Raw genomic sequence first — 15,485 nt, 5'->3', positions numbered from 1 at the left:
TTTGGGCATCTGACCAGGTGAGCATTAAAAAGGTATTTTTCCAACCATGCTAAGATGGTTTGGGCAGAATTGCTGGCTTTGCTGGTTCCATAGCCCATGCTGAAGTCCTCTGCCTATTACTAGATGAACAGGTGGGTGAGACTGCTTTGACATCCTTGGCATGATCCCAAAATTCCCACAGAGGGGCACGTTTGTTTGTGAATATGTGTCTAATTTATTGTTATAAAATGGGAGAAAAAAAAGAGAACCATCTTATGCACCATAATGCTGACATCAAGAACTGTATTTTAAAGGACAGGAGAGTAAGTGAATGTTATAAAATGAATAAGGGAAGCATTCAACACAGGTTTGATAGAAACTGATTGAGGAACAATAATTGGTATCTACTTAATATTCTCCATTCAATTGATTCTGTTTATATAGGAAGGGCCAAAAGCCAGGCTATTAATTTGCAACTTATTCCTGACAACTACAAAAGCAGTCCATTTAAGAACACCCACAAAGATGTCTTGCGTGTGCAAGTGTCACGGCATACACACGCCCACACCAATTTTTTTAAAACACTAATATGTTTTATAAAACAATGAAAGGAAATGATGAGAAAGCCTTAAAGACTTGCATATTTTTCTTGTTGTTGTTAATCCTCACCTAAAGATATTATTATCATTGCTTTTCTGTGAGTATGAAAGGGAGGGAGGGTGGGAAGGAAAGGGAGGAAAGAAGGGAGAGAGAGAAAGGGAGAATGAGAGAAAAATCACTGTGAGATAGACACATCCACCGGTTGTCTCCCACCACCACAACCACCCCACCCCCACAACCTCCCTGCCCAATTGGGAGCAGGGATCAAATCCACAACCCTGGTACAGCCCTTGTTCAGGAATAAAACCTATGACCCTTTGGTGTCCAGGCTAATACTCTAACCCTTAAACACACCTGCCATGGCAGAGACTTGCAGCTTTAGTACTCTTATCCCTATATTGAGGTGGCTTACACTGCCTAAGTTCATGACAGAAACTGAGTGACTTTTCTTTTCACAGTGATGGACACAGCAGACTCCACCTCTAATGATCCCCTTCTCAGAGACAAAAGGAGGCAAGATCTCCAAGAGATGCTGAGAGAAGTGGGCCTGGAAGTTGAGTACTGGCTGCCAAAGCTGCAGGAGCAGCTGGGTGTGACCTGTGCAGAGGCCTTACAACACATAGAGGAAAAAGACCTGCAGAAGCTAAAATCCCAGGCACAACATTCCTGGGAGAAAAGGGCTCTGGAGAAGCTACTTAACTCAAATAGCCTTTCAAAGTTACAGGAGTCTCAGGTGAAAATGATGAAGAAAGAACAGAAGAAGGCCAAACAGGCACTGCAGGAGCTAAGAGACTTGCTATCACAAGGGAGGCAACGAAAAGAAGAGACAGTGAGGAAAAAAGAGGCAGAGCTGAGGCAGGCAATGGAGATTCCCAAAGAGTACTGGCCACCCCCTGAAAAATCCTTAAGAGAAGTGATAGAAAACATGCAGGGACAACTCAACCTCATGGAGGGCACACTGTCTCACAGGCAAAACCTCCCAGATAGAGATCTAGTGAGATGGGCATCTGGAGGGCTGGCCCTGCAGGGAATTTATAAAACCAGCTACCAAATAGAGCTTGTACAGAAGAGAGAAGAATTACTCAGTGTCCCCAAGGAGTTCTCAATCTTTGGCCCTGAGCATGGCACACGGATGGAAACCAGGGAATTTACATCTTCTCAAGAAGAATCCCAGTTCACCCAGATGACAGAGAAGCTGGGCTTCAGTCTAATTGCCTCAGCCAAGGGCGGAGGTTGGGGATTTAGCTTCGAAGCTGGCATGGACCACAGCAAACATTCAGAATCCAAGGAAACGCAACAATCACGTTCTGAGCACTCCTATTTCTGCTCTACCAAGTTCAGCTATATCCCACTTGCCTCCTGCGCTTTTCCCATGGATCAGCTCCAGTTCTCCAAGGCTGCTCTCCAGGAACTGAAATGCATTGATGACCTTCTGAGTCAGTCTGCAGACACAGACAGACTCCCCGTGCTGAGGCGCAGTACTGAAGCTTTCTTCCACAGGTTTGGCTCTCATGCCAACCAGGGCCCTCTGCACCTGGGAGGAATCTACTGGTGGAAAGCCGTATCAGAGGGCTTCCGAAGTGAGCAGCTGGCAGAAGTAAAACAGCAGTCAGCAGAGGCCCTGAATGGTTACATAAGAGGCAGCTACAGTGGCTTTGGAGTAAAAGTTGCTGCAGGTGTGGATGAGTCACACTCTCATTCAGAAACATCCATCCAAAGCACAACATTCCAAAATCTCCAAACCAAAGTCCAATTATCTGTGGCCCAGACAGGCGGCCCACCAGAAGCAAATGGCTTTCTCCAATGGAAAGCTGGCCTAGTTGCCAGTAATCAAACCTGGAGTGTCATTGACCGGGGCCTGCAGCTGGTGCCCATTTGGGACATCATCCTCTCCAACCACAGAAGTGATTTTAAGGATCCATGTCAGGTAGCTAGCTTACTGAAGGATAGCTACACTGCTCTGACTGGCATCACTGCCCAGATCCAGGATGGAGAAGAATTACTGAGTGCTGAGGAGGAGGCTGGAGTTTCCCTAGAGGATGTGAAATCCTGGGAGGTATCTGATCCTAAAGAGCAGCTTCAAAAACTGATAAATTTCATGCAAATATTGAGTCAAAAAACAAACAGTTATAACACTTGGGTTAACAAATGCCTCACAAATTTGGGTCTGCAGAATTTTCTGGTAAAAACTGTTAACTTTTGCAAACAGTCTTCCATTTATGAAAGAAAATTTATTAAATCTCAGTTGCATAGCCTTTTGTATCCTCACATCTACAGAGTGAATGACTTTCCTAAGACACGTTCCATCATGCAGTGGGTCTTCCAGGCAAAGTCAGTGCAAGAACACATCAACATCTCCCAATTTTCTCAATTAAATACAAGCTTAAAGAAAATCAAGAATGACCTCATGGAAGCCATGGTCATATCTAAGTCTGAAGAAACAGAAGCTCAAAGAAAGGCCACTTATGAGGTTAGTTTGTCTCTTCACTGCTTCTTGAATTACCTCCAAGAAACAGAGCAGCCAGACACACAGCTCTTGCTACTTTCCATTGCAGCTGGTGCAGGGTTTCATGTGGTAAATAAACATTTTCAGCATTTCCTGGGGTGTGAGGAGCTAGACTTCCTAATGAATGAAATGCAAATGGCCCAACATAAATACCAGGAACTCAAAAAAAATTGCACCTACAGAGCCCAGGCATTCCTGGTTCTCACAAGTCTGACAGCTACTATTAGAGTCACAGCTGTTTCTCCAGAGGAGAAAACACAACGCTTGACATTAATAAAACATCACCTGGGAAAATCTTTGTCAAAAGAAGTTGTCCATGTCCTCTCCAAACAAGGAGCAGATTATGATTGGGAAAACCTAGAGAAAGACTTGAGATTGCTCATTGATGGTAACTATGATGCCACCATCTCTTCATTGCAAATGGATGATATAAGCAAAAACTTGCAAAGTATTTTCCATGTAAGGAAACAACCTCATAAACCACATGAGAATGGTGATATCAAAGGAGAAGTCATTAAAGATACAGCCTTCTTAGAGTTACTCCAGCATCTAGGCTTAGAACATTTCTATCCAAAAAAGATGAGCAAAACTCACTTCCATCTGATCAACAAGACTTCTGTGTACAACAGCCAGCCCATATCTGAAAGTGAGCTTCACCAATGTTTCCTTCAGAAGCTCCAAGTGCTGGATTATGAGCTGAGATACCTGGTCTTCAGAGATGATGGAGACACACTGAATCAAGTCAATCCAAGTGCCTCAAATGAGGGCAATGAGGCTTTTAACCCATATAAATACTTGTTTGAAGATAGCAATGCTCCCAATATCCCTTCACCCTCTAAACCTAGGCCCCATATTCACCCTATGGATATTCAGATGGCAATTCTTCACTGTGCAGATGATTTTGCTAGACAGTATATTTTGTCCAAACTTTCCATTTGCCAGTTTGCACTTCCTCTTCTCATACCTAATCCCTGCACTTCTCAAATTGAATTCTCTCTCTGGTCTCTCAGTCAAATTAGAAGGAGCTGGCAGGAAGCAAGGAAATCACCGAGAGAGGAGAAGATCAATTACAAGAATAAGCAGATGTGTCAAGTCTCTACCCCCATTGTGTCCTTTATAAGAGTTGGAAATGGCTTCTCTGCTTCCAAATCTCAGATCATGAACTGTCTTCTCAGTAAACGAAAACATGATGCCTTTTTCCACCGACATTGCAGAGGGAGCACCAAAGACTGTCTCTTGATGGGGGGAGTGGTGGAAATCTGCTGGTTCTGCCCTGCAGGGGAAGATGATGACAGATTTTATAACTGTGTGACCTTCACCAATCTCCATGGAGATGCAAAGAAACATAAGAAGCAACTCACCTTCCTGCAGGAGGTCTCTTCTCTCATTGTCGTTCTCATGTCAACTACTGACGACAATAAAGAAAACCAAAAAATTATTCGTGATCTGAGTCAGTCACTGAAACCTTTGATCTATTTAGTTGATAACAAAGAGAGAAACATGGACAATAATTCTAGCCAAAAAGTGGTAATTGGAATCAGGAACAGAAATGAAGCAGAATTAACAGAGGAGCTTGTTTCTACAATCAGATGCTTATTGGAGCTCTCAGACACTACTCTCAGCTTAGAGGACTGTACCCCAATTGCTCGCAAGCAAGGATTCCTTATTGATGAAGACCAGAGAGACTGCAGGGAAGCCAAAGAAAAGGCAGAGGTCCTGATAGCTCTATTGAGAGAATTTAATATATCTCAGGTAAAGGAAAACTTACTGCCCCTTCAGGGACACCTATGGCATCTTTGGTGTAAAAAGGACAAAGAACTCTATCATCTAAGAGAAAAAGGGAATCGAAGCATTGAACAACATAAGAGTGAGATTGAGACAGAAAAACAAAGTATACGGAGTCAACAGTTGAAAAGAGCCTTTCCTCTCAATGAATTAATGCAGTCTGTCCTTGAAATTCTCCAAAATCATTCAGAAACTCAAACCACACACTACTTTTTACAATGGATGAGTGTGTTTCTGGACAACCTGACTGCAGGACACTTGGAAAAACTGAGTGAAAAGAAAAACAATTTGTGGTCACTGATACAAACAGAAAAGCAAAAGGCACCAAAGAGCACTGACCTCCAACATTGGCAAAAAGAGATAGAAGCTATCTCCACAGAGATTAGTGACTGTACATTGGGAATTGAGCAACTTCTCAGAGAGGTTGGCCAGATCTATGAAGCTCTGGAAGAAGCTTCCCCCACTAAAAATACCCTTTATCTCTCCCTTCCCCAGATCGCTGCAGATCTGATGATATCTGGTGTTCCCATTGAGCTGATGGATGGGGATGTTTCATATGTGCCTCTAAAGTGGGTGGCAGCTCTTTTTGACAAGGTCTCTGAGAAACTTGGAAACAAACGGCTGTTTGTTCTCTCTGTCCTTGGCCTACAGAGCTCAGGGAAGTCCACTCTGCTGAATGCACTTTTTGGGCTGCAGTTCACGGTCAGTGCTGGGAGGTGTACCCGGGGGGCCTACATGCAGCTCCTGAAGGTCGAGGACACTTTCACAGAGGAACTGGGCTTTGACTTTGTGCTTGTTGTGGACACAGGAGGCCTTCGGGCCCCAGAACTCAGCAACAAATCCAACAATCATGACAATGAGTTGGCAACCTTTGTCATTGGACTTGGAAACTTGACTCTGATCAACATTTTTGGGGAAAATCCATCAGAAATGCAAGATATTCTACAAATAGTTGTCCAAGCCTTTATGAGGATGAAACAAGTAAAAATCTCCCCAAGTTGCCTTTTTGTCCATCAGAATGTGGGGGAAGTCACAGCTAAAGACCAAACTATGGAAGGAAGGAGGCGGTTAGAGCAGAGACTGGATGAAATGGCCACAACAGCAGCTGAGCAAGAACAGTGCTCAAATGTAACCTGCTTTGGTGATATCATTAAATTTGATGTCAATACTAATGTCTTCTACTTTGCTCACCTCTGGGATGGCAATCCCCCAATGGCCCCTCCCAATCCTCGCTACAGCCACAATGTCCAGGATCTGAAAAGGAGAATTCTTATGGCTGCCAAACAGGAGTCTATGGGAAGCATCATGAAGATATCAGATGTGAAATTGCGAGTTCAAGATTTGTGGAGAGCCCTGCTGAGTGAGAACTTTATCTTCAGCTTCAGGAACACCCAAGAGGTTGTGTCCATGAGCAAATTGGAAGACATGTATCACTCCTGGACCTGGCAGCTGAGGAGTTATGTGCTAGACTTGCAGAACCAGCTCATTAACCAGATTAAAAATGGGAAAATCCAGGAACTCAAAGCAAGCACTCTTCAGGCTCCAGTTACAGAAAAATATGAAGCCATCCAGCAAGAACTTGAAAAATATTTTAAAGAAGATCCAGATAGTGAGATAATAATTCAGTGGAAAGCAATTTTTGAAACTAAACTAGTAAACCTTAAAGATTCACTTATTTTTGAGACTAAAAAAAGAGCCGAGGAACATATCTGTTATAAAAAGAATCAAGAAATACTGGATAACAAAATGTCAAGTTATGAAAAGGAATTATTGGTAAAAAGTGTAGAATTGGCTTTAACGCTAAAGGACAAAGTATTGAGTGAGAATGAGCTTCATGTCAGATTCAATGACCTTTGGAAAAACTGGGTCTCTGGTGTGTTTTCAACTTTCCCTTCAGTCCCAGAGCCTGAAATTGAAGTGGATGGTGAAGGTATCCTTTTGGAACATTTTAAAAAGGAGACAAATATGTCAAATAGAGTGAAGGAAAAGTCTAGAAAGGAGTTTGAAGTCAATTATGAAGAACATGTCACAATGAGCAAAAGGTTTGGTTTATTAAAAAGGAACATAGAAGTACATGATGAAGAGTCCATAAAGGAGACTACTGACCACATTATTTCAAGATACACTGAAAATTTTAAAAACCTTCAGAGGCAACAATGTGATTATGACCCAAGTTATTTCCATCAAATCCTGAACATAATAGAGGAGGAGGTGAAATCTGAAGCCACTAAAGACAGATACGCTTTTACAAATAAGTACAAAATTGACTTATCTTTGTATTTATTCCAAAGAGCATATGAGAATTTTAAGGAGATGCATAGGGCATTCAAAAAAACAAATGATCCTGTAAGTTATTTGGAAAGTAAGAAAGATGATTTCCTCATGGGTTTTAAGATCTCTTGTCAAGGAGCAACCTCAATCAAAACATTTGTTGAATTTTTGTTGGAAAAACTCACTCCTGCTGTCCACGACACGATTTCAGAAAAAATGGCCCCTAAAATTGCTGGGGACATGATAGCTACCTGCCCAGCATTCAGTGGAAACAGGGCTAACCTGGAGAAACACGTTCTAATCTCGCTGGCAGAAAAAGAAAATTTTGATGATTACTGGGAGTACATTCAGAATCCAAAATCCTTTTTTAAGAATTACATTCAAAACCATACTAAAATATATTGTTCAAAACAAAATAATAAAATAAAGACTTTTTTAGGAAAAATTATACATAGCATCAAGAATGCCATCCTCTCAGCTATTCATGAATCTACAGCACAAGCCAAAAATAAAAGCAGCGCTGTGTCTAGGTGGTTGGATTTGTTCTGTGATCACCTGGGGAATAATTTGAACTTTCCACGAAAATACTTGGTAAGCATTCAACACCAGGAGATAAAAGATATTGAGTTACTCAACGAAGCCATGAGTAAAGCTTTGGATGAGTTAATGATTGTAATAGAAAAGACACGTTTCAGTATGCCTGAAGAAGACATGATTCTTGAAATCCAGAGCATGCTCTCTGAACATCTCTGTGGCTGCTGGAAACAGTGTCCCTTCTGTGGAGCAATTTGTACAAACACAATCCCTAACCATGACGGAGACCACAGTGTTCCTTTCCACCGTCCTAAAGCTGTTGCTGGAGGCCAATGGGTTAACACAAATCATTTTAACATTGACTGCTGTACCAGTTTGGTAGCAAGTAATTATTCTTTTGTTTTAAATGGTCATGATATCCCATTTAAGACCTATCGACAGGCAGGAGGGGAATTTGCTAAATGGAGCATCACCCCAGACACATCCACCCAGCCATACTGGAAATGGTTTGTCTGTCACTTCAGATCAAACCTAGAAGAAAAATATGAGAAAAAATTTACAGATAAAGGTAAAATCCCGAATGCATGGACCAAGATCACAAAACAAAATGTGCTTGATGACTTGAAAAAGCAATAATACTCAACTCCTACAAAAGAGTACCAGAATCTAAACAAGAGTCACAGTACCTGAACAATCTGAAAATATCTCTATTTCACACTGAGAAACTTTTTATTTCCATTTTTCAAATGAGGAGGCTAAATATAAATCAATTAACATTTCAAGCATTTAAGACAAAGAAGCATCTAACAGACTGTCAAACTTCAGAGGGAAGGCAGGGGCAGGCCGGGTTGGCGGGGAGTGGGTGGGGGGAGCAGATAACAGCTCAACCGAAGGACTTATATGCAAGCCTATAAGCATAACCAATGGACACAGACACTGGGGTGTGGGGGTGAGGGCATGTGCTTGGGGGTGAGGAAGGCCGGGATCAGGTCAATGAGGGAAAAAGGAGACATATGTAATACTTTAAACAATAAAAAAATTAAGATTTCCTGTTAAAAGGACTTCCTTTTTCTTTATCTCAATTCCTTCTGGTTGAAAAACAAATTGCTAAAATATATGAACATACAATAAAAACCTAACAATATCTATTTAAAATTCCTACTTCATATTTTAAGCTATTATTATGAATGCTTTTTATTTTTAAATTATAATGTTTTATAAAGTCCCAGACAAAGTTGTTTTCATAGACGGAAATCAAAAACTTTATACATAGTTACATATTTCTATAGATTAACTATATGAACATTTCAAATGCATATACAGTTCTTGGTTGGATGCTACAAATTGCCTCTGAAATCTTGGGAAAAAAGTTACTAACCCTTGAATGGAAAAATATTGATGGGAAGATGATTCCCAAGCATAGTGATATGTAGACATATTCTGTTCTGGGAAATAATAACACAGTCTTGACCAGAGCCTGTATCAATTCAGGAACCATTATTAAGCAAATATATAAAATAAAAATTAAATTATTGTTTTTCTCATGTATGTATCACCCTCATCTTCTCTAGCATCTTGGAAGTTCCCAGTGCCATGCCGAAAAAAAAAAAAATTAAGGTCCATAAGAACTTAGTATTCAAAGCCTGGTATTTGTAAAAGCTTAAGAAGACCTGGCTTTTGGAACAATGTTTATGAGAAGATGCAAGTGAGAAGGGCCACTTTAATCAAGGCTGTCAATAAGGTCAGATTTCATTATTTCATTAAGAATTTTAAAAACTATTCCTTTAAGAATAAAATAGCGAAGCATATATAATTTTTAGATTCTGATTATTTCAATAAGATATTCTTTTATATACTAAAATGTAAGGAAATGTGAATCTCCAAAATAGGCAACTTTGTGACTTTTCACACTGTGAGTCATAGGATCATGATCAGAATACAAATGAAAAGCTCTAAATGATGGTAACCAAGAATCTGAGAGGGGAAAGAAATCATCATTTTGCAAACCTACACCTTCTGAAACAATGGCTTATGCTAGGTTCTCAAAGCTAATGACTTAAAGTAATCTTCATACAAAGAAAATGTCTTCATGTTGGACATAAGAGCATCCATGTCTTCCCTTTACAGGCACACTCTCTATCCCTCCATAGCCAGTGTAAACAGACAATGAACAGTATAAAAACCTTGCATCTTCAGAGCTGGGAGACAGTGCTGATTCTGCTTTGAATCCCCAAAGAGCTTCAAGCAGACTCTCGGTTTGAGGTCAAATGACCCATGTCTGCAAAAGAAATCCTTGAACAGAAAAATTATAAAGGAAACAGGTGTCCTAGAGCAGTATAGTTTCCCTTTTGTTCTCTGGAAAATAGTCTCAGTAAGAGCTGGAAGGACCTCCTCATATGATCATATTCAAATGGTGACAGAAACAGAACGCTTTGCACACCCTGGAGCATGGCTCTCAGAAGACTGTATCCCTAAAACTGCAATGCTCAATGAACATTTGCTGAATGATTTTGTTATTTGTTTAATGAATCTAGAATGGCCTTTAAGAGGTATCATGCATCATATATTAACTTTGATTTTCAATCTAAAATTGTTGTCTATAAATAAAAATCACCTTTGATAAATTCCTCAGGCATTTAAGCAGTGTGATTATTAAATGAGATTTAGGCCAGAGCCTGTGCCTCTGAGGCAGATTGGTCACCATATGTCTCCAACTCATGCCTGGGTTTCTATCCATCACCTCTGAAAACCTCTGATCACACACACTTAAGGAGACAACCAGCTTGCCTCTGTTGTGCTTGGAACCACCTGGTCTTCGGGTAGAAAAATATTATGTGGTGCTGCCATCAAGGATTTCCCGGAAGGATGAGCCGCATATTTGACCCAGACCACTGTGATGGGGGCACAAGGTGGTGAGCAGGGCCTTTGTAAAAGCCCTGAAGAAAAAGTGAGCAGCTGCTGGGCAGCAGCTGATGTCCCGGGACATGCCTGACCCAGTCTGCAGCCCCTCTAACCTCTCCCGACAGCCTCCAGGGTGCACAGCAGATTGTCAATGTCCTCAAGCTGAACCCTGAGAGGATCCAAAACAACTAGAAGCACCTATTCAAGGTGAACACTAAATCTGTGGGCAGCTCCTTCACCTGCAGTCAAAATTGTCCCAGCAAAGGTGCACCTCATGGAGGAGGTTACAGTCTAGGCCCAGGAGGGCAAAGAGGGAGAGAAGAGGCCCAAAATGTGACCACTTGGCTCCCACCCCACTCTTCCTGCCACCTCCAATTTGTAGCTAAATGTCTTTCTCACACACACACACACACACACACACACACACACACACACAAATGAGATTCAGAGGCTGTGCTGCTGTGCTGAAGAGATTTAAAAAAAAACTGACACAAAGTAAGTTGAAACATATAAAAAAAAAGTAGGTAGGAATTGTTTTTTTGCCAGTAAGGAGGGATCGAGATTAAGGTGATTACAATATCATTGGGTTGGGGTCACTGAGGGAGAAGCCCTCAAAACCAGTGTAGTAGGAGGAATGGAGTCAGTAGGAAGGAGAATCACAGCATCTCCATGAGTAGGAGGCACTGGGTCCAGGTGTAGCTCACAGGATTAGAGACGGTCAGATTAGAGTGCAGGTTGGTAGAGACAAGGTCAATGGATTGGGACTCTAAAAAAAATCACTGAAAGTAGGGGACATAAGAACAGGAATTGGGTTTACCACATCCATAGATTTTGGGGATTTCCAGAGTAAGTTAAGCAAAATATCCCAAGTGCAGTGGGAAAGAAGGAACCAGAAGGCCTTTAGATAAGGGGCTAGAAGGGTGATGGATTTTAAGACAAAATCAAACCTCACGAATAAGATGTAAGTTTCTTAAAGGAAGATGAAAACTTGCACTGCAATTTTTTTAAACCAAAAGCACCCTTATTTTCATCTTCAAAGAACTGTGGGGTTTTTTTCTATGATAAACATGATTAATTTATAAAGATGGCCTATACATTGCCTCTTCAAATAATTCCCCTTTAAGGAGAAATGTAGCTTCATATAATCCAGACATGGAAAGGTGTGTTATTGATTTTTTTTTCTAGAGAAAGGAAGGGAGAGGGATAGAGGAATAGAAACATGGATGAGAAAGAAACATCATAAATCAGCTGCTTCCTGCACATCCCCTACTGGGGATTCAGCCCACAACCCTGGCATGTAATGGAAAAGCCAACCTCTTGGCTCATGGGTCAATGCGTAATCACTGAGCCACCCTGGCTTGCCTTGAAAGGTTTAAAAAATAAATTTATATGTTGATGTCATTATAAGACAAAACAGAAACTAGCATAAATTAAAGGAATCCATTCATATTTAGATTCTTCTCCTCCAGGAACCAGCATTGTTATATTATTTCCATTGAGCAAAATCTGGTCTAATTTAGTAATTCTTCTTCCTTCTGGTGTAATTTCATTAGAGAAGTGCTTCTCAACCTTGGCTGCACGTTAGAATCACCTGGGAATCTTTTTAAAATCCTGATTTCTGGGCCTCATCCTCCAGAAATTCTGTTTTTTTGTTACTAATGTCGTGGCACCACCCCATAACAAAGAAACAGAATTTCCAGAGGGTGAGGCCCAGAAATCAGGATTTTAAAAAGATTCCCAGGTGATTCTAATGTGCAGCCAAGGTCGAGAACCACTGCATTAGAGGCAGCAGCTGCATTGAGTAAGTGGTAACCTTAGCCACCTTGGCAACACTGGCAGTGGTCTGCTTGCACTGAGAAGTTTTGAAGTAGATCTTTCTCTCTCTTTCCCAGAAGATAAAAATATGAGAAAGGCCAGGGAATGGGTGTGTTAAAGATTAAATCTTTGTGTCCTCACATAATCAGGTTCAGATGAGTTCAGGAGGGCAGGGCTCTCATAATGAGATCAGTGGGATCAGAGAAGAGACAGCCTTATAAGAAGAGACACTAGGTGTCTCTCTCTCTCTCTCTCTCTCTCTCTCTCTCTCTCTCTCTCTCTCTCTCTCTTCCTCTGTTTCTCTCTCCTTCTCTCTCTCCCTCTCACCCCACCCAACACAAACATGCATAAACCAAGGAAAGAATATGGAAGTGCACAGCAAGAAGGTAGCCATCTTCAAGCCAGAAAGAAAGCCCTCACCAGGAACTGAATCAGCAGCATCTTGATCTTAGATGCTCTAAAACTATGAGAAATAAGTTTCTATTGTCTAAGACACCCAATTTATGGTATTATGTTATGGCAGGCAGGAAATGGCTACAACATGGTGTGTTTAAAGATGACCCCCTTAAGCTTTGGCATGCTCTTCCATTGGACTATATATAAAACAATAATGCACATACCATTTTTCCTATTGCCTAAAAATTGTAATCCTCCTTAATCATGTTAGCCCTTCACTAAGGTCTCAGAAAGCCATTCAGCCATTTAGAGTAGTGCTGTGCTACGTAAGTAAGTGGACAAGGAGTGAAGAAAAGCTTGCATACTATCATTGACACTGTCATGATAATTACTAATCTGCTCTCTTTGCAGTAGTAGTAGTGCCTGTAAAACTTTGGGCATGTAATTTAATCTCTCTCTACTCAAGTGCGCTCTCTCTCAAATAGTACATTTCTCATGCCATTGTTGGGGAAAATAAATGAATTGCAATATAGAAGCATTTAGTGCCACATACTGAGTAAGTATACTCTAAGTTATTATAATGTTACTAGTGGCCCGGTGCATGAAATTTGTGCATGGGGGGGGGGGATAACTTAGCCGAGCCCGCACCCTCTCCAATTAGGGAACCCTTGGGGAACATCCAATTGCCAGATTAGGCCCAATCCCTGTGGGCCTAAACTGGCAGTCGGACAGCCCTCTCGAAATCTGGGACCGCTGGCTCCTAAATGCTCACCTGCCTGCCTGCCTGATCACCACTAACTGCCCTCCCCTGCCAGCCTGATCTTACCCCTAACTTCCCACCCTGCCAGCCTGATCTCATCCCTAACTGCCTCTGCGTGCCTGATCACCAGGGTCCAGAGTGCAGGTGAATGGGATTCCTGGCTGTCAGGCCACTGACAGCAAGCTATCCAATGGTCGATTCTGCAAGGAATGGGGCTCCCCCCTTTCTCCTGTCAGGTTTGAAGGCCAGCCATGCCCTCAATCACGCAAGACCCAGAGTTCTACCGAGCCCCGGGCCGGCAGGGACCCACAACCCCTTCCTGCCATAGCATTGTGGCATCCCAGTGCCCACAGCTTCCTCCCCCATGGCACTGCAGCATCCGGGGGCCCACAGTCCCCTCAGCAGTCAGTGCTGGGTTGCTGCTGTGCCTGCAGGAGCCATGTGGGAGGGACCAAGAGGTCATCAGTTCAGCCCACTCACCAGTCCCCACCCACCCAAGCCTGCTGTGCGCATAGCCTGGTGTTCAGTAGTCCCTTCGATCGTTTTGCATGTTATGGACCCTGGCTCTTTATATATATATATATACTAGAGGCTCAGTGTACAAAAATTTCTGCACTTGGGGAGGGTCCCTCAGCCTGGCCTGTGCCATCTCGTGGTGATCGGGCCTAAGCTGGCAGTGAGACATCCCTCTGGCAGCCCAGGAGCCCTCGGGAGATGTCCACTTGCCAGCGGGGAGGAGACCTAAGCTACAGTCGGACATCCTTAGCGCTGCTGAGGAGGTGGGAGAGGCTCTCGCCACCACCGCTGTGCTGGCAGCCATCAGCCTGGCTAGTGGCTGAGCAGAGCTCCCCCTGTGGGAGTGCACTGACCACCAGGGGGCAGCTCCTGCATTGAGTGTCTGCCCCCTGGTGGTCAGTGTGCATCATAGTGACCAGTCATTCCCAGTCTTTCTGCTGTTAGGGTCAATTTTCATATTACCCTTTTATTATATAGGATAGAGGCCTGGTGCACGGGTGGGGGCCGGCTAGTTTGCCCTGAAGGGTGTCCCAGGCCGGGGCGGGGGGGGGGGGGGGTTCCCGCTGGGATGCCCGGCCAACCTGGTTGAGTGGCTGATGGCTGTTTGGAGACTGGCCAAGTCCCCCCAGCGGGGACCCTCACCCCATGGGGGTGTGGCCAGCCTAGGTGAGAGGCTGAGGGTTGTTTTCAGGCTGCCCACAGCCCCTTCAGGGTGGGGGGTCCCGCTGGGGTGCCTGTTCAGGGTGAGGGGCTGATGGCTGTTTTCAGGCTGGCCACGCCCCCCGGCGACCTAAGCTCCCAGCCTCTCCTTTTTTCCTTTTATTTTTTATTTTTCAGCGTCTTCTTGAGCAGAGGCCAGGGTGGGCTGGAAGCAGGTATCTGGGATTTATTTATCTTCTATAATTGAAACTTTGTAGCCTTAAGTGGAGCCCAGGGCCAGCCAGGGCAGGCGGGAAGCTTGGCTTCCTCCATTTCCAAGGGCAAGCCAAGCCTCATGTTTGCTCCAGCTCTGTGGCCGCCGCCATTTTAGTTGTGTTAATTTGCATACTCACTCCTGATTGGCTGGTGGGCGGGTTTTTTTGGGGTGTAGCAGAGTGGCAGAATGATGGTTAATTTGCATGTTTATCTTTTATTAGTGTAGACTAGTAGCCCTGTGCACAAATCCATGTGCAAGTAGCTCACTGCTGCTTGCCTCAGCTGGCTACCTGCCCACCACTGCTGGTAGCTCTCCTCTGCTTGAACCTTGCTGCCCTGCCCTCCTGTAGCTCTCCACCTGCCAGAAGCTGGTCCATCCTTGCTGCTTGACGCAGTCGCTGCAGGGAAGAAACTTCTGCACAGCATATGTTTCAAGGGACCTGGCATACTGTTCTTAATATGTTTGCCCCCCTTTCTTAGCTCTATGTGTTCTAACCAGGGTCATCT

At 43.2% G+C, this 15,485-nt stretch overlaps 1 protein-coding gene and 1 pseudogene across 1 annotated transcript in view; both read left to right on the top strand.

Moving 5' to 3' along the window:
* LOC132240923 (interferon-induced very large GTPase 1-like) overlaps positions 1–8,521 on the top strand; it is a 42,433-nt gene extending 33,912 nt beyond the window's left edge. Inside the window, exon 2 of the mRNA XM_059708773.1 lies at positions 1,038–8,521. Coding sequence (XP_059564756.1) covers positions 1,040–8,311 — 7,272 coding nt within the window. The 5' untranslated portion in view covers positions 1,038–1,039 and the 3' untranslated portion in view covers positions 8,312–8,521. The remainder of the gene's footprint in view (positions 1–1,037) is intronic.
* The window catches only part of LOC132240921 (interferon-induced very large GTPase 1-like), a 126,706-nt pseudogene that overhangs the window by 32,796 nt on the left and 78,425 nt on the right, over positions 1–15,485 (top strand).

This window comes from Myotis daubentonii, chromosome 9 (assembly GCF_963259705.1).
Source record: "Myotis daubentonii chromosome 9, mMyoDau2.1, whole genome shotgun sequence".
NCBI lineage: Eukaryota > Metazoa > Chordata > Mammalia > Chiroptera > Vespertilionidae > Myotis > Myotis daubentonii.
This window is presented reverse-complemented; position numbering and strand designations above follow the sequence as displayed.